At 42.2% G+C, this 19663-nt stretch overlaps 1 protein-coding gene across 2 annotated transcripts in view; it reads right to left on the reverse strand.

Annotated features, from left to right (window-relative positions):
- The window catches only part of LOC139374763 (homeodomain-interacting protein kinase 3-like), a 48771-nt gene that overhangs the window by 6015 nt on the left and 23093 nt on the right, over nt 1–19663 (reverse strand). Inside the window, exons 3-13 of one of the 2 annotated variants that reach the window (XM_071115896.1) lie at nt 12160–12283; nt 6633–6752; nt 6409–6495; nt 6070–6254; nt 5749–5902; nt 2874–2994; nt 2653–2762; nt 2358–2476; nt 2099–2257; nt 735–1184; nt 351–607 (exon numbers count right to left, since the gene is read on the reverse strand). In XM_071115896.1, the coding sequence (XP_070971997.1) occupies nt 351–607; nt 735–1184; nt 2099–2257; nt 2358–2476; nt 2653–2762; nt 2874–2994; nt 5749–5902; nt 6070–6254; nt 6409–6495; nt 6633–6752; nt 12160–12283 (1886 nt within the window). The remainder of the gene's footprint in view (nt 1–350; nt 608–734; nt 1185–2098; nt 2258–2357; nt 2477–2652; nt 2763–2873; nt 2995–5748; nt 5903–6069; nt 6255–6408; nt 6496–6632; nt 6753–12159; nt 12284–19663) is intronic. The other variant, XM_071115905.1, reaches the window with a different exon arrangement.

The following is a 19663-nucleotide window of genomic DNA, read 5'->3' on the forward strand; positions in this document are numbered from 1 at the left end:
AGCAACTAGCTATCAGCACAGCCACAGAGACAGGCTGCCCAGTGCAAGTTACCCATGTTCACCTGTGATAGCCACTCTGACCAACTAAGGAGTGGTAGCTGCCTGCCACGCCCAGGTGACCTGCAAGGCAGACATCAGCACAGGTGACAGACTCTCCCTAATTTCCTCAGACTGACACACATCATTCAGACATCAACAGGCTCACAAAGCACCCTCTTTCCTACAGAGACCACTTCCAACCAGGCCTGTATGTTATACACAACTGAAACAAAAGATTACAATGTATAGGCCTATTCTTACTGTTAATACTAAACCAATTTTGACATGTAACGTTGTGAATAGAAACTGACCCGTTCGGTCTGTGTGCAGGTCCATGTTGTTGTTGTTCAGCACCACCTTCAAAGGTGGCACCACCATGGTTCTCACAGGGGGATTGCTGGGCTCCTTCTGGGGGGCCATGCCACTCGTCCTCATGCTCAGAGATTGATGGCTGTGGTTGCCTAGGTAGCGGCTCTCCAGGTAGGGGCTCTGGCTCCGGCTGGAGTCCGAGGCAGGGGAACCGTCCACCGTCTCGCAGCCACTCTCATGACCATCGTCCTCAGACATGCTGAAAACAGACAAAAGCTATCAATAACAGAACTAAATGTCCATGTTTGCTACTGATGATCCAGACTCTGGCTGCTCACGCAAGTTTTAAAAAGTTGTTAACGTTTAAACATGCAGTTAGGCAGTACCTGTTGGGCCTCTTACAGGGGGACGGGCTGGACTGCACCGAGGCAGAGGAGCTGGTGCTCAGGGTGCTGTCTGGGCTGCTGAGGGAACACACCCGCTCCATGTTCAGAGAGCTCTTACACGCCTCGCAGTCAGGGCTGCCTTTGAACCTGCAAGAGGAACCCTCCTCTCCGTCCGTGTCACTGCTGATGACGCTGATGGTGGGGCTGGGCAGGTCGTCGATGACCACAGACTCCCGCTGCTGGTGGGACATGTCTATCCTCTCATCCTCCACTGCCTTACAGCAGCTCACCTCCTCCTCATGTAGTCTTTCCTGCTGAACCTCCACCTCAGGCCTCTCCCCACGGGAACCATCTCCTCCTCCTCCTGTGTGACTAACACGGTTGGCCATCTTTGGAGAGCGGCACATTGAGATTTGGATGTTGCCATTGTTGTGGGAGTAGTGCATGCTGCTAATATGAAGTAAAAGTAGTGAAGTTGTTCGTCAGTACATTTTAACACTATTATTTATGCAAGAACAACATTATCTGCGATTTGGTAGAACATTCACTTAAAGGGATACTTCAGGATTTTGGCAATGAGGCTCTATCTACGTCCTCAGAGTCAAATAATCTCGTGGATACCATTGTCTCTGCATGCGGTATGAAGGAAGTTGCTAACTTAGCGTTAGCAGATACCCATAGACTTAGTCATTGCACTAACGCAAGTTACCAATTGCACAATGACTGGAAGTTAGTTAGAAACTACCACCAACTTCCTTCATACTGAACAGGCATAACAATGGTATCCATAAGTTCAGCTGAAGTAAATAAAGGGCATCCATGCCAAAATTCCGAAGTATCCCTTTAAAGCTGCAATATGTAACTTTTGGGGCGTCCCAACCAAATTCACATAGAAATGTGAGTTAAGCGCTGTCATGCTCAGTGAAAGTAAGTCTAAGAAGCAGTAGATCTGCTCGATATGCGCTATTTCTATGCTTCCGTTAAGTTTTGTTTTGCGTCTTTTACTTTTGGTATTGTACACCAGCTTCAAAACAGCTGAAAACAATCATTTTTTGTTATATATTTTACAGTGTTTTAGATGGTACAATGACCTACACACTATACTTGCTTATTTTGTCACAAAATGAAATTAGGCCAACTAATACAATTTTTGCAACCAGGAAACGACAGAGCGATTTCTGCAAAGTGCACCTTTAACTACCAGGTGACAAATAAACTGAGTAGGTTTTGATTTGAGTAAAATCTATAATTTATCAAACCAGGCACAAAGAACTCAGGTTAATTCAACAGCATTGATTTGCCATAGACCCTGTACGTGACTGGAGCGTGGAGGAGAAACATTGGGCAGACATAGTGCTTCTCACCGGCTCTGACTGGGCCGGTTCCTATTGTTGGCGTGCGGCTGTGGCCACACCACGTGTGCAATGCCAATGTTGATTGGTTGTGGACCAGACATGGCCATTTGGTTGGTTAGAAGAGGCTGCATCATGTTGCTGTAATGGTTGCTGTGTTGCCGAACGTTCCTTTAAAAAAGGCAAAACATGATACAAGTTTTATCTCCACAATGTGAAGGGGCCAGTGAAGTACGTGTTAAAAAGTAACTTCTCTTGTGAACCAACTGACCCCCAGTCACTGAGCCTCTGTGGGCCACCCGCAGTATCAGAAGCCATAGTGCTGGGAGGGGGAGCCACTTGCTGCCAGGCTGGTACTAGGATCTGCTGGTTTCTACTTGACCACGGTTGCTGCAAAGGACAAAGACAGAAATAATTAGTGGACCATAAACCTTTAAGACTAAGTGAGGGAAACACCAAACCCCTGAAATAGCCTAACTTGAATTTGACTTCTTTGACCAGTGTGGAGACAAGCATCGGACTCCTGTATTGTATACAAGTGTCACTAATGTGAGCCAGTGTCTCACCTGTGCTATGACTCCGGGTCGCATGTGTAAAGGCTGTATGGGAGGGGCTTGGGTCACCATCGGTATTGTGTTTTCCATCCTAACTGTATATCCTGGCTGGTTTGGATTACCTTAAAAACATAAGCACACTAGCATAAGATCGGAGAATGGTCACTGTAAACCCAGCAATGACTTTGTATCTTTCATGAAATTACTAGGCGCTAATTTGAAAAGCTTTTCACCTTGTATGGCTGGGGGGCAGAGGATGAGGGCTGGCTGAAAGGAGTCATTACATCCAAACTGACTGGTTCCTGTCTGCAGCATCCCAGGATGCATCACAGAGGGAGCAGATTGTGTCAAAGCCTGTATAGAGGTGGGAGAGATTATTTTCATTATTTTAAAACATTGATGACCAACTTTTTATTTTGTAATTTATTTTTCAGGAGGGGAGTAACAGGTACAAAAACAATCAAATAAATGCATTAAAAATACATCCAACTCAGACATGGATTGTGTATGTGAATGGCAAGACAAAAGATTTAAGTTCCTTTGAACGGGGTATGATAGTAGGTGCCAGGCACACCAGTTTGTCAAGAACTGCAACGTGACTGGGTTTTTCACACTTAACAGTTTCCAGTGGGTATAAACAATGCTCCATCACCCAAAGGACATACAGCCAACTTAACAACTGTAGGAAGCATTGGAGTCAACATGGGACAGCCTTCCTGTGGAACACTTTCAACGAATTGAGGCTGTTCCGAGTGCAAAAGGGGGTGGATGCAACTCAATATGAGGAACGTTTTCTTAATGTTTCATACACTCAGTGTATATGGAAGTAGTTTAGTGCCTAAAAATCTGTTACAATACAACGCGTTTCTATGGGCTAATAGCAGTATGGCCAAAGTCAATGTTCCATCAAATATTTTTTTAATACCTAAAGGGGTCCTAAAATTAAAAATCAAATAGTTAATTGATCCTTGGGATGACCATGTTAAAACAATTCCATATGTTAGCTTAATTGATTTGAGCGTTCTATTAAAGTTTTTGGCAAAGTTTTTAATCTAAAGAAGTGACCATATCTACTCCCAAATATTTCAAATGGGAAACGATTGGGATTCCATAAGTAGTCCTCCATCGGGGTCTTGAGGCAGTATGAGATGAAGTGATCAGTAGATTTGAGAGAAATGTATATTATTTCCTTCGGTTGAGGAATTGCCCGTGCCAGATTTTCCATGGATAATAAGAATAGCAGAGGCAAAATTGGATCGCCTTGTCTGCTGCTTCTAGGTATTCTGAACAGAGCAGATATTGCCTGTTATAACTATGACTGAGGAATTGGCATATAGTATTTTAAATAATATTCATGAAATTGGAGTCACTTCCCATATGTTCCAAGACAGACCAGAGATATGACCACTCTAGTCTATCAAAAGCTGTTTCCTGAATGGAGAGATCATACAGCCCAAGGAGCTGTTGTTTCTCATGAAGCATATAAGATATGTAATAGTCGACAGAGGTGTAGTCGACAGAGCATAAAGGCTTTAACAAACCCACTTTGTTCCGTGTGGATCCATTTGGGTAAGTCTCGGGACGACAACATTTTGAAATACAGTTTAATATCTGCGTTTATCAAAGATAGGGGGTGATAATGAGAACACTGGGGGGCATCCTTAAAATGTTGTAATAAAAAGTGAAATTGCTGTGTTCACATCTCTCCCAAATTAACCTTTGAATGGTGTACATTTCTTTATAGAAGCAGGAGAATCTTTGATTAATTTGGGTTCTGATAGTAATTCCCATTTCAGATTCAATAGTTGCTCTATCAGTCAATTGATAACTACTGCATAGCTTTTTGGCCAGTAAAGATTGGGACGATTACCACGGAAGTAGTGGTTGAGTTTTACTCGATGTATGGCAAATTCTGCTCTCCATCTTATCAATAAATTGGAAATAGTAATAGCTACATGGTCCAAAAAGATTCATTCAACCCAGATGCAAATGCAGTTGCATTCTTTTTTATAAAACCTTTCGTGGCATTTTAGGACATTCTGAAATGTTAAGTTGGCAGTAGTAAGCGTGGTGGTCTTACTCGTATGTCTAATTTACATTTTCTTGATGAAAGAAAATAGGTGTAGATAGTATGACATCGATTAGTGAGAATGACTTATGCATGTTCGAGTAGAAAGTGTACTGTTTTGCTTCAGGATTACCAGGCATCAATGAGGTTGTAATCAGAGTATATGCTAGAGAGCCTTGGTTGCATGTGGATTGGACTTTGGAGTTGGTCTTATTAGATGTCACGCATGTCCAAAATGGCATTCATGTCTGTCCCAATACCCAGATGGAATTCAGTTAATTCTAACAATACGCTGTTCAGAGAATCAAAAAACGTAGGATCATACAAATTTGTAGTACACACATTAATAAAGGCTATTTTTCTTTCCATAATGGATACAATTAAAGAAAGTGATTCTGCCTTCTTGGTCTTTGCCATTACTCAATAATGGTAATTGCGTTACTAATGTATCATTATGATTACACCTTTAGTTTTACTTGGGGCAGATGAAAAAGCAGCGAGTTTGAAAATGGTTCTCTATTCTCTTTTTGGAGCAGCTGTGTTTCTTGGAGCATTGCTATAATAAAATGGTTTCTTGCTAGGATATCAAGACAGCTGAAAAGTTTAATAGGTGAGTTTAGGCTTTTCAAATAACAAGAGAATAGCTAGCGTTGCCATCGTTTTTCAGCATTTACTTCAGACAATGAATAGTGAGAGCAAGCAGTGCCATTAAAATTATGTAAATATTATGCAATGGCCTTAATAATTCTGTAGGTGGAAACATTGGTCCAGTAAGAAGTTTATGTACCACAGCCATAAATGTAACATCATAGATTTCCAGTGTTCATTAATGCAGACAATATGTGAAGCTTCTTGTGATTGTGCTTAACCTGTTTGGGGTAGGGGGCAGCATTTTCACTTTTGGATAAATAGCGTGCCTAAACTGAACTGCATCCTACTCTGTCCCAGAACCTAATATATGCATATTATTATTAGTATTGGATAGAAAACACTCTGAAGTTTCTAAATCGTCCTGCCTACCCGAGAGGTTAATAGATTACCTGAGAGCGAACTGATCCCATCTTACTGAAGGCCATCGGCAGTCCAGCTGAGTTGGTTGAGGGTCTGGGGAACAGGGCTTTGTTGCGGTTGAGTGTGTTGTACGTGTTGGGCCGTGATTGACAGGCATCCATGATTTGGAAACATGATTGAACACTGGAGAGAAGAAAGAGAACGTGTGAGATGAAGAATCAAGCAGAGGGTATTCAAGATGAAACATTGTGGCCTACTTCCTACTTCTGATCTGTGACCATCTGTAATCATAGTTTGTAGTGCACCACTTCTTTGTAGTGGATGTAAGAGCTTTTGTTGGTTAGACTTACTGATTGCTGTGGGGGAAGTCGAGGAGGTGCTGCATGGTGACAAAGGGATGGTTGAGGGCATCGGAGGGAGCAATCCTCTTCTCAGCATCAATTAGCAACATGGTCTTCAGCAGGCCCACATACTCCCTCCGGTCGGCCTTCTCCGCCAACGAGTCACTGCCCTTCATGTTCAGCACCAGATTCACCTGAGGCGGCAGGACAAAATCAACATCCAGCTACTCTATTAAAATCCACTGGTGTTCACTACAGTGTCATATGATAGTTTTCATGAATAATTTACTTGTATGCAATTTCGTACTTTGCTTAAATGTGTCACATCGTTTAAAGTTCTGTACTCACATGTGCAATGTCATCTAGACTGCTAAAGATGTACTTCCTGGCCTCTTTGGATTTCATCCCAGTCTCAGTTTCATGTTCCCCTGTCAGCTACAGAAACAGGAAATGGGAGTCTTCAAAATTCAGACATGCATTCTCTAGAATTCTGCCTAGCGTACTCAGAACTGGGTGTGCTTATGGTATATGATGTCAATGTTCAGTAGTCACACGGTGTCAGTGCGCGTTACCTTCAGTCTCCAGGGAGCATAAGGCGAGTCAGACTCTTTGCAGAAGAAGCGGGGAGTCTTGGTCCCCACGTTCAGCAGTTGCTCCCCTGGCAACCCTTGTGTCTGAGATATGTAGCGAATCTGTGGAGGAGACAAAGAGGAAGAAAATATTGTGATTACAACATTAACATAATTATCTTGCGTGTCAGACCTACTCCTATATATTTACAAAGGAATTAGCAACATTAAGTCATTTCCATTAGTCATGACTAGAATACAGTATATACAGTGTACATATAAAGTGGGTGAAACAGTATAATAATGTTTACAAAGTGACCAGTGTTCAATGACTATGTACAATGGCAACAGTCGAAGAGGCAGGGTAGAGTACTGGGTGGTAGCCGGCTAGAACAGTGACTAAGGTTTAGGGCAGGGTACTGGGCGGAGGTAGGCTAGTGGTGACTAACAGTCTGATGGCCTGGAGATAGAAACCTTTTCTCAGTCTCTCGGTCCCAGCTTTGATGCACCTGTACGGTCTCCGAATTCTAGATGGTAGCGGGGTGAACAAGCTGTGGCTCGGGTGGCTGAGGTCCTTGATATGTTGACTGAGCGCCACTTAAAATACACAGGCCTACTTGTGCTCCAAATTTGCCATGGCAACCTTAATACAAAAACATGTTGCTTATCTGGTAACTTGGTGATTTTATTATTTCTTATTCAAACAATTTCATTGCTGCCCATGAGATCATTACTCAAATTATTTTTCAAACAGCAATATACCTGACTTTGATGTTTTGACACTTGATCTGCCATGGGAGCAGTGACACCGACAGCATGACAGATATAGCTAGCATCTGTTAGCATCTGTCCCTGACCGTAAAGCCAGTAAGACTTTTTTCTCACAAAGGGTACATCATAGCTACCCTCTCCCAGTCAAAGCACTGTGCCTTAAAGCGGCTACAAGTACAAGACTAGGCATGAGTTAGGCCATGAGACAGGGCTCTTTTTCTCACTGTGCAAAGCCGCTGTTCCAGCGCTTGACAACAGATAGTAGACCAGTGAGTTTCACTGGCTTTGTTAATGGCTTGATGATTTGGATGTTATAGAGACTCATTAAGGTTACCACAACCCTGCATAAACACAGTGAGAGCAATGAAGTGATGGTGCAGCGGTCAGGGGGCTTCTGATCAGCAAAGCACTACTGCTTGGTCGCTGTCCAAATGACCACTAGACACAAAAATGACAAACCCCACAGCACACAGAGCATTCCCATGGTCTGGCCTTTAAGCCGAGGGACATGGCCCAGACAATTGCATTAATAGGCTTTAAAATCAAACGAAAAGTGGATGCCTTAACCATCCTCGCATTCAGAATCAAAATCCACCAGCACACAGGCATCAGGGACTGTTATCCTACTCCACTGATCGGTCTGTCTTCACTGAGCTGCCAGTTCTGCTAGTGTTGTTCTCTTCCCTTGACAGTCTGATAGCTTTGGAGATGATAGACCACACACAATGTTGATCTGTCGATTATCTGGCATTCGTTTGCTTGCTGAGTGGTCTGTTTTGGGGACCGTCGGCGATAGCACCCGACTGGCATTTGCTAGCGTTTGTACATGTGGAATCAGTTTCCCCGTCGGTAAAGACATCTCTCTAAAGAGCACGAGCAGGGTGCTGAAAGGCCAGCCAACAAGAACAACAAATAGATACTTTTCCCGGTGACATCGACCCCCTTGCAGCTTACTAAATGAGACAGTCACATAGCTAGCTACCATCCCATAGTGTAGCCTAAGTGCACACAAACTTCTTTCTAGCTAGCCAGCTGGCCACTGTAGCTAGTATTGAAATTATAATTAAAACAAGTAATTTGTTTCAATGAATCAGCTGCCTGTGTTAGTTGCTGAGAGTTTGTGCAGTGTCTGTGACTAGCTAGCCAGCCATGTTGTGCTAGCTAGTGAATTACATAACCGTTTAGCTAATGTGGCTATGGGCTGGCAGGTGATTCTTATGAAACCAGTTAACCATGGCAGTAACAAATTGAGTTAGAAAACCATGAGGCATCTGCAACAATCAACTATCATTCAGAAGACTAAAATGAGTAGTTTATGGCACAGTGTCTTAGTTTAAATACATTTGCCTAAATGTTGTACACTTTCACCCAAAATTCTCATTACCGAAATACGTCCCAATTCAATTCTCTGGACATTTTAAAACATTTTACTTAAAAAAAATAAACTAAATTATGTGAATAAAAGTAAATATGTTGCTGTAGTTTGTCCATAAATCATATAAAAAGGAACAAAAATATAAATGCAACAATTTAAAGATTTTACTGAGTTACAGTTTAGAAATCTTTCAATTGAAATGAATTCATTAGGCCCTAAATCTTTGGATTTCACATGACTGGATGGGCCTGGGAGGGCATAGGCCCATCCACTGAGGAGCCAGACCCAGCCAATCGGAATTTGTTTTTCCCCACAAAAAGGGCTTTATTACAGGCAGAAATACTCCTCAGGTGATCCCGCAGGTGAAGTCGGATGTGGAGGTCCTGGGCTGGCGTGGTTACACGGGGTCTGCGGTTGTGAGGCCGGTTGGATGTACTGCCAAATTCTAAAACAACATTGGAGGTGGACTATGGTAAAGAAATAAACACAATTATCTGTCAATAGCTCAATTGGACATTCCTGCAGTCAGCATGCCAATTGCACGCTCCCTCAAAACTTGACTCATCTGTGGCATTGTGTGACAAATCTGCACATTTTAGAGTGGCCTTTATTTGTCCCCAGCACAAGGTGCACCTGTGTAATGATCATGCTGTTCAATCAGCTTCATGACATGCCACACCTGTCAGGCAGATGGATTATCTTGGAGAAATGCTCACTAACAGGGATGTAAACAAATGCGTTTTTTTGTTGTTGTTGAGAAATAAGCTTTTTGTGCGTATGACCCCAAACCGGTCCAAATGTAACATGCGGTCAGAAAAATGATTTTGAACGTTACAAATCTTTTGTGACAACTGATGCTTCCTTTGTAATGGTGTTGACAGTCATTGATCTAAAAGTCATTTGACACGCCGAACGATCCCAGGCATTATCAGTTGCTTAGTCAAACTGCGCACTGTGCCCAGCTTCACGCACTGACCAATGCAAGATAGGCGGCCTATTTATAATCTTGCGCACCATCAGCATTCAACTTCTAAAATGGCTTGTGTGATATTAGGTTGTCACTCAACTATAAAACCTATGTAATTTGCTAGGTTATGGTCATTTATGCGCTGTTGAAAATTGTGTTTTACCGTAATAAAAGTAAGCTAACGGAGACTCCTCATCTGGCTATACAATTGATTTTATAGTTTTGATTTAAGCAGGTTTATATGGTCATTTTTAGATATACAGGGTAAAGTTGATCATTTCATAATCACTTTTGTTAGGAGCACTGCATGGCCGAAGCAAGTGGAAAATAGATCACTCCGTAAAAACTTCCAAACGGTCAAAACCATTCGATTTTGAGATGGGGGTGAAATCCAAAGTTGTGCTGTATATGCATTGGCTAGGTCATAGCTCATTTGTAAACAATAGTGATACATAACCATCTTAAACACTTAATCTGTAAAAATGACAAATGGGTGATAATGTCAAACTAAAACATATCATTCCTGTATTGTATCCCATCTATCTTGATATCAAATCTTCTTGAAAGGGAACGATGCACATCCCTATTAGCTAGTTAGCCAACATTGGCAAAGCAACACACACAGGGACATGCATTGCCAAACTAAGCTTAAAAGGATACTTCAGGATTTTTGACTTCCCCCGGAGCCGGATTAATTTATGGATACCATTTTTATGTCTCTGTGTGCAGTTTTAATGAAGTTGCTAACTAGCGTTAGCACAATGACTGGAAGTATATGGTAACTGCTAGCATGCTAGTAGATACAAGAGACTTCAAGTCATTGCACAAATTCTAGCTAGCATTGGCTCACAAAACTACCTCCAACTTCTTTCATACTGATATCCATGAGCTCACTGGACTCTAGGTAAGTAGAGGGGTTAAATCCCAAAGTGGCAACGCTACTTTTTACAGACCACGTGGCTGGAGTATTTGAACATGGCTGACAGCTTCAAGGTTGGTGCTAAGTACTCTCAGCAGGCAAACATTTGACAATCCTAACAGTGTGTCTGAGCATATAATCCTTAAATCTATTGACAAACATGTACATCAATCTAAGTAACATAATAATACATTTTTAAAAATCCTCAAAATCTGTCAATTTAAGAGTTTTTTTGCATGGGCTGCGGTGTCTCAAGCCACCGCATCCACCAACATAGGTGCGGTGAAATGTGACAGAGATACAGCTGTGTTCGTTATATCTCCTAGATATAGGACAGGCACTTCAAAACCTTATGCCTTATGATATATGTTAGCTTTAGTACCCCCCTCCTCCCCAAACTTTTAGAGGTTATTAACCTGTTGGATCTCTAGGGGCGCTATTTCATTTTTGGATAAAAAACGTTCCCGTTTTAAGCGCGATATTTTGTCACGAAAAGATGCTCGACTATGCATATTCTTGACAGTTTTTGAAAGAAAACACTCTGAAGTTTCAGAATCTGCAAAGATATTGTCTGTAAGTGCCCCAGAACTCATTCTACAGGCGAAACCAAGATGATGCGTCAAGCAGGAAATGAGCAGAATCTCTGAAGCTCTGTTTTCCATTGTCTCCTTATATGGCTGTGATTGCGCAAGGAATGAGCCTACACTTTCTGTCGTTTCCCCAAGGTGTTTACAGCATTGTGACGTATTTGTAGGCATATCATTGGAAGATTGACCATAAGAGACTACATTTTCCAAGTGTCCGCCTGGTGTCCTGCGTGGAATTCGGTGCGCAAACGCCAGCTGCTTGTACTTTTCCATTTGATTGAGGGGAGAAACCATGCTTCCACGAACAATATATCATTGAAGAGATATGTGAAAAACATCTTGAGGATTGATTCTAAACAACGTTTGCCATGTTTTCAGTCGATATTATGGAGTTAATTTGGAAAAAAGTTCGCGTTTTGAGGACTGAATTTTCGTTTTTTTTTTGGTAGCCAAATGTGATGTACAAAACGGAGCTATTTCTAATACACAAAGAATCTTTTTTGGAAAAACTGAGCATCTGCTATCTAACTGAGAGTCTCCTCATTGAAAACATCTGAAGTTCTTCAAAGGTAAATTATTTTATTTGAAGGCTTTTATGTTTTTGTTGAAATCTTGCGTGCTGGATGCTAACGCTAATGCTAATGCTAAATGCTACGCTAGCTAGCCACTTTTACACAAATTATTGTTTTCCTATGGTTGAGAAGCATATTTTGAAAATCTGAGATGACAGTGTTGTTTACAAAAGGCTAAGCTTGAGAGATGGCATATTTATTTCATTTCATTTGCGATTTTCATGAATAGTCATGAATAGTCATGAAACGTTGCGTTATGGTAATGAGCTTAGGTCTGTAAATAGAATCCCGGATCCGGGTTTGGTCGACGCAACAGGTTAAGCAGGTACTTTTATTTACCTGGTCATATTCCAGTGCTCCTGGGTAGAGGGGCCAGCCCAGGAAGAGCTCAGCGATGACACAGCCCAGGGACCACATGTCGATGGCCTCACAGAACGGCAGGCCCAGGATGATCTCTGGAGCCCTGTATACAAGGAAGACAAACAGGACAGAGGTTAGCGGGGAGCAGTTTCAACAACCATTCTGAGACCAGAACACACAGCAGGCTTTCGATTTGTTTTAAATCAGGGGGCAGGAAACTCAAGATATTATCTAACATGATTTATTGTGGGGCCTCATGTATGACGTCACACAAACAGAATTCAGTATGTGAATTTCTTCTTCAAATATTGGGATTGAGAACACACTGGTTACATCAAGCTGAAGAATGACACTTGTGGACTTTGATGGCCATTAAGCAATTTTGCAGGCATTACTGAGTTCCACTTCCTTTAAAAAGAATGGCCAATCAGTTACCAGTTTAAAACCAAGGCTATGCAACGTGGCAGCCTTGACAACAGAGAGGAAACATCCGTTGCCTAGCGATGGTCGGACACAACACCCTAATGAAACCATTATAGAGTGACACTGTCGTCACTCGGTTTAACACGTTTCACCTCCCAGCCAAATGACCACCTGCTGACAGGAAATCTCTGTCTGAGGATAAATGCTGAAAACAAATTCAGCAAGGGAAGGCATGACAAAAGAATGACTAGAGAAGTGCAACATGAGCACACACCCAGCTCACAGCCTAAGTATAAGACAACACAGAGGCAGATGTGTAATCTATATCCAGCCATGGACCACACTGGCAACAGCTGAGGAGATCATGTACACCCACAGGGGGACTGCTGCTCAACGTTAGCCTCCTCAGGCACCATTGTGTGAAGAGATAACACATACTTCCCGATAGCTGAGGTTTTGCAGCAACGCCTGTTAAAGAGGACTGTCTAAAAGGAACATAAGTACAGTTCATGTTTTTCGACCATGAGTTGAAACAAGAAGCAACAATTAACAACTTCCTGTTAGAGCAGGAAGTTAGAGGAAAGGAGAGGAAACTCCTTTCAACTTCATTTCAGTGTTTGTCTTAATGTGGAAATTAAGTCAGTGTTACCCAGAGAAGAGACAGACTTCTCCATTCTTTTAATGTTCTGTAAAAAGGGGAAGGGTGGAGGGAAAATCACTCCTGTACATAGTGTGCTTACTGCCAAGTTCAGACGAGTCTATTACAAAATGTTTTATTACGCCAACGCCTAAATCACAACAGCATTAACTACTATTGCCTAGATATCATGCGAGAAATTAGATTTGTCCAGGTTTGAGCAGGATGTTAATGTGCTAATGGTGGGTAGCCCCAGTCAGTCTCCAGAGAACATGCTTCCTTGGGTACTGTCACAGATAGAACCAATGTATAAATCTGAAGCATCTAGTTGGCATTTCCACTCACCACCAAATATGGTGATGAGAGGAAGCCTAGTGGCCGGCCGTAGGAGAAGACTGAGCGCGATGGATTTCAGACGACATTCAGCAAATTCTCTCATCGATTAAACATTGGATCTCAATACAGTTCCATTCCCAAAACTGCAATCTGTTACGATCAGAGTGGACTAAATAGACTACCATTTGCCAAAGTAAAAAAGAAAAATTATGTTGTTTAGGAGTGCAAGGGCGATTTAAGTTATTGCACACGTGCACTTCACAGAGTAGGCGTTCCCTAACGGAAATATGTGCTAGAACGCGTCAATAGGATCTCGCTACCTTGTGCCTGGCTCTGCCAACCACTTTGCTTGTTCTGCCCATCCATTAAATTTGCTCCCATTGGAAATGACAGGCTGTGGTCCATCTTGGGTTAGATATAAAAAAATCTTTGCTACTGTGACACTCATGTATCTGACCACCAGGTCAACCAGGCCTGAGGGTCAGCCTGCCTGTGGGCCAGGAGAACTCTGAAAAATGCAGCTGTTCTGGGGGAAACAAGTGTCTTCCACAGGCCCAGGAGCAGAATATATCTAACCATAGTCCTAACGAACCATCTACTGAAATAAACACTACACGTGTCAGGGGAATGGAGATTAGGGGGGAGCTGTGAGGGGGTTTCTCAACCTCTGTCTTCACCTGCACCCAGCTGTGCTGACAATCTGAGTGACATTAGCCCTCCCATGCCTACAGCATGCTGCTCTCCTGCCATGGTTCTCAAACAGTACTCATTGGGTGACTAGCTAGTGATCTCCACAGCGGATCATCACTGCCATGTGTTCTTCGGAAAACCTTGGGAACTGGAGAATGCTTAAAATATGGTACATCAACCATCCATTGAGATGCCTTAACAGGGGTCATGGATTATAACCCGGGTTAGCCCATTAACTAAGCAACAAAAAAAAAAGGACAGAAGCGCTCTGAAGCAAATACCACCCGATTGCATATCTTATCTCTTGCAGCAGAACAGGAGACTAATTTCAATGCCCTCCAAATTCACAGAAAGACCAAAATTCCCCCATACAAACGCACCAGTACCCAGAAACAGACGAGTTCACTGCTTCCAATAAATAAATAAAAAATAAAGAAGTTGGGTATTTTGAAAAATGGCATGATCATATCTCCTCTAAGCTAGTGCATTCTTCATGGGTTGGGGCTGGAGTGTGTATGTGTGTGTGGCTGAACCTGTGTGTGCGTATATGTATTGGACTGTGTGTGTGTGTGTGTGTGTGTGTGTGTGTGTGTGTGTTGCTCACTCCCAGCGGGGACAGCCTACCACTCATAACTCAACTCTGGCAGTGTGATAAAGGCTGCAACCATGGCCTGCCTTTCCAGAAGCTGCCTGCACAACACACACTATATTTGATGGAGCACAGCACTTTGTGAAGCCTCCAGGGGGTAACCATTTACAGAATTAAAATAAACTGGACCGTTCACATGAGAGCTGCATTAACTGGGTAAAAACAGACCGACCTGACATAGCTAATATAACACAATGTCAACAGAGCGGTTGGAATAGCAGCACATCGGAATTTAAAATGAGAATAAACAGGGAGGGAAGATGGCTAGCTAGAAGCTTTTCAAGCCACAGAAGGGGGCATCATTTACTTTCACTCAACAGCCATTAAATATCCTCCATGCCTGATTGGGTCATTAAAGAAACAATGAGTAGTGCCTGTGCACCAGCAGATAACCACTCTCCTACTGGAGAAGCCACAGGATAAAGACGCTAGTGATGGGGAAATATGCAAGTTACATTTTGCAATATTACTTTTGGATGATATTATATCAATATTTGACTCGGTGTTGTTTTTTTTGCTACTGTAGTGTAAGCGAGAGCTAAAATCGTCTCGGCGCCAGAACGTCAGTATTTTTCATCCTGGAGCTTGTTCTCCATCTTTTAAAAATAATGAGCAAACATGTTTTCAGCGCTTTTATTTCCCAGACTGACCAAAACTTGTTTTCTCATGCTCGCTCATATCGCTCTGCAGCAGACATAATATAGCAAGCAATGTTTGGCACATAATTTATTTTTATTTTTTATAAAAATTAAAAATAAATCGCATATAGGGCTGGGCGATATGGCCAAAATATTTTATGTTTTTGAATAATAAAAGTTGTACATTTGCTTTCTGAGTAGTAAGTGATCCTAGGGTGGCAACACATACATTCTAAATGATTTCAATGACAGTTTCTCCATTCTGATTGGTTTATACTGTTCAATTCAACTTCAACCAAAAATAATTTCCTGCATTTCCATCAATATCTGCATTTCCTGCACTCAATTTGAGATCATTTCCATACTGCCTTGATATGGGCAAAACACTTTTTGAATCATGGAAATATGTTTTTTTTTATAATTCTAGTTATAATATAAATTACAATGGACACTTTGAATACAGTGTTTGACATGACAACGAATGAAAATGCCATGGATGAGTTATTGTGATAGGGTAGGAACCAAAGTGATGTTCGGTGTTTCCTAGTGGACCCTATAATCTTTGGCTACATTAAATCTTTATTCACGTAGCCAATATATTCATGCTTCCCCTATTCCTCTTTGATTTAGAAGATACTGTTGCACAAACAACATGCTGATTTAAGCCTCCACCAGTACTGGTGTCAGGCTGTATTAGCTGGCTACGTTTGCTCTGACTCAGTACTTTTATTAGCTTGCCAGCTAACAAGCCATTAGCATTAGTGGCTAACACGATTTAGCTTAACTTACTAAGAAAATACAAACTAGCCGTTTGCAGATGTAAGAAACAAACTAATATTGTAATTATAGAACGCTTGTGGATTTATATTAAGATCAAAGTGGAAACAACATTGTTGCATGTGCTGCATTGACCACGCACACTTAATGAAAGTGTCTCATGGTCAAGCAACAAATGCGCTCCTTGAGTGACAGGGGGTGGGACTAGGTCTATGTGGAAAGCATCACACTCACATATATGAGAGAGCGAGAGAGAAAACGTCCATTTGTATAGTTACACACCGCATATCACATTTAACAATCTAAAAAAATCAAATACCGTTTTAGTAAAAATCCAAACCAGTCCGTGCATCAATACCGGTATATAGTAAATACGGTATACGACCCAGCCCTAGTCGCAATACATATAGAATCGTGAGAATCGCAAAACATCTTGCAACGGCACCAAAGTATCTTATCACGAGGTCCCTGGCAAATCCCAGCCCTAATTATAATGAACTGCTGGTCTGGGGCCTGGGAGTTGGGCTGTGACCACCCATTCAAATGAAGGGCAGAACCACAAACATAACCTCAGAGCAACGCGGTTCCATTAGAAAGTCGGGGCTAAAATCAACAGAACAGAAGGAAATGGGTTTCTATTTCTAATCACGCAACGAGGAAATGCCTTGATTTATTTTTTCCTGTGTCTGACTTATATTGGTCTGCAGATTGTGAAGATAACTACACAGCCTGGTCATCAAGCTGGAGGGGATGAGAAAGGAACTGTCATTGCACGTGACACCTGCTCCCCGTCACATCCTAATGTAAGTCGGTCTTGAGCATGAAACACACCGAGAACCTATAAATGCCGATAGATACTTATCATAGTGGGAGGCCGTTGCTGCTCTTGCTAGAACAAAAAAAATGGTACCTGCTGAGTGCCAACCCGGTAGCAACAAACCTAACGATTCTACTTGTAGCATTGTAATGCTCGTCAGTGGCCAACAACTGGACTTTTTGCCAATCAGAGAGCATGAGGGAGCCAAAATAAAGGAGGGGGGGAGGACATTTTCTACGTACATCCACAGATGAGCCAGTCACACTACATATGCAATGTAGCTATGGGATGGGTAGCTAGCCAAATGCACAGACAATGCACACAAAACCAAATAGTTCATCCAAGCTAGCAAATCACTGTAGCTAGTATTGGCATATTTAAAAACCACAATGAATTCTCTAGTTTCCCTGAAACAGGCGTGTTAGCTGCCGAGTTAATGCAGTGTCCTTAGCGATTCTATATTGTGGTAGATAGCGAATATGCTAACGTTAGCTAGCTAAACATTTGGCTATAGGCTGGCAGTATGGGATTATGAAGTGTGAATTAAATTGTTTCTTGGCTAGTATCAACAAGGGCTTTCTACAAAATAGCAACATTAGCACAGATAACTTGGAATCTAGACCATAAGCAAAGAGCACAGATATGCCAAACAAGGATGAACACAAGAGTGACTGCCAACACTGTTCAGAGGTGCTATCTACTGTTGGCAGGCAAACATTTGACAATCCTACTGGTGTGTCGGAGCTTTTATAGGGCTGCGCCTAAGACTCAAGTCACGTGACATCTCGTCGAGAGCGGTAAGGCATGGAAGATGCATTCCAGCCTGAGTATCAGCCCTAAGGCAGCATTCAGACTGTAGAATAGCACTCCATTGACCCCATCTGCTGCCTGTCAACACAGGACATTCAGACTAACTTCAGAAGGGCATCAGCCCAACCATGATCACAAGACCTGATTTAACGTGCCAATTTAAAAAAAAGGTCCTAATCATGCAGCCACAGACCATTGTGTTCCTGATCATTTCTACTTTAATGATGTATACCGCCACGGGCATGTTTCGCTGATCAAACAGCAGCCCTGGTTGATCTGACCACACAGCCTTCGTTCTACTGTGGGTTCAGACAGACACTAAAAGGGAGTTAGGCAATGCATTAAAACAATGTGGTAGAGTAAATATAAGCAAGTCGGTGAGTGTGCCACTGGTCTGATTGACCCTGACAACTAAGCATACAAACCCACTTCACACCTGTAAAACTAAACCCCAGCTCAAACATCAAACAGGAGGGTAGAGTACTAACAATCTCCAGGGTTTAAAAGGATACTTCAGGATTTTGGCTATGAGGCCCTTTATCTACTTCCCAGTGTTAGATGAACATGTGGTTATCATTGTTGTCTCTGTGTCCAGTATGAAGGAAGTTAGAGGTAGTTTCGATAACCAGCGTTAGCACTGAGTCTATGGGTATCTGCTAGCATGCTAAAATCCCAAAGTATCCCTTTAATGCGGGCAATAGCATCCCATGTTTCCAGCATTACAGGAAGCCACACAGCAACAACATCGGCTAGGATCTGTAGCAGACATAAAAGGCTACCAGCACAAAAAAAGATCAGCTTGGTTTTCAAAACATAGCCTGGGTCATCAGAGGACAGCAGCTTTTCTAAGCGGCATAGGTACTGAAAGGGAATGAATCCAAGGGATATGAATGTAGGCAATACGCACGGTTTATCACAGAAATATGTGCAATCCTGAGCATGAGAACAGACACCACAGACCCTGATATTGACAGGTAAAGCAATAAATAATACCAGCAACAGTACCATGACAGCCAACATGCTTACTGGGCCAAAAATCACACGAACCGCTAAATGCAAAGTAGAGCAAATGGGTCGAGAGCTCTACACCAAGATGAGGTGCACTACTAGTAACTAATTGGTGGCTACATGGATGGTTTCTACTACACCCTTTGGTGTAAATCTTCTGTTTGGCCTTCACGGTTTGATCATCAATGCCATGACAAATCAACTGCTCTCATTCCCTCCAGGCATTTCATTACACCAAGACTCAAGTCATTTACCAGGCCTTGGCTAGACAGACTGGCCTCTGGTCAAAGGAGGCTGAACCCATGATTAGGTCATCGGAGGCAGCTTGTTATCCCACAGTTCTGAGATCTGTTGACATAAGATCCGAAGAAATATGTATGCAGGCCGTGGATTAGATACGAACCAAAACCTAGGTCATGAAAAGCACAGTTTGCATTGAAATCAAATGAAGTGTTTAGTAGGCACATGGGAAAGTGGTAAAACATTATACCCTGAACGTTTTAAAATTTACTGGAGCTAAAGTAAAAACAAAATGGCCAACAAACTGCAAACATGAAGTACAAGTACAGAATGTACAGATTTTAAGGATGCAGCATTCAAATTCCTGGATCTATGGAATGAGGTCCAACCTAAAACAGCACATGTTTAAGGCCAATCAAGTATGCCATGAGAGAGCATGAGCTGCAGAAATTCAAATG

The sequence above is a fragment of the Oncorhynchus clarkii genome, chromosome 2 (assembly GCF_045791955.1).
Source record: "Oncorhynchus clarkii lewisi isolate Uvic-CL-2024 chromosome 2, UVic_Ocla_1.0, whole genome shotgun sequence".
In the NCBI taxonomy this organism is placed as follows: Eukaryota; Metazoa; Chordata; class Actinopteri; order Salmoniformes; family Salmonidae; genus Oncorhynchus; species Oncorhynchus clarkii.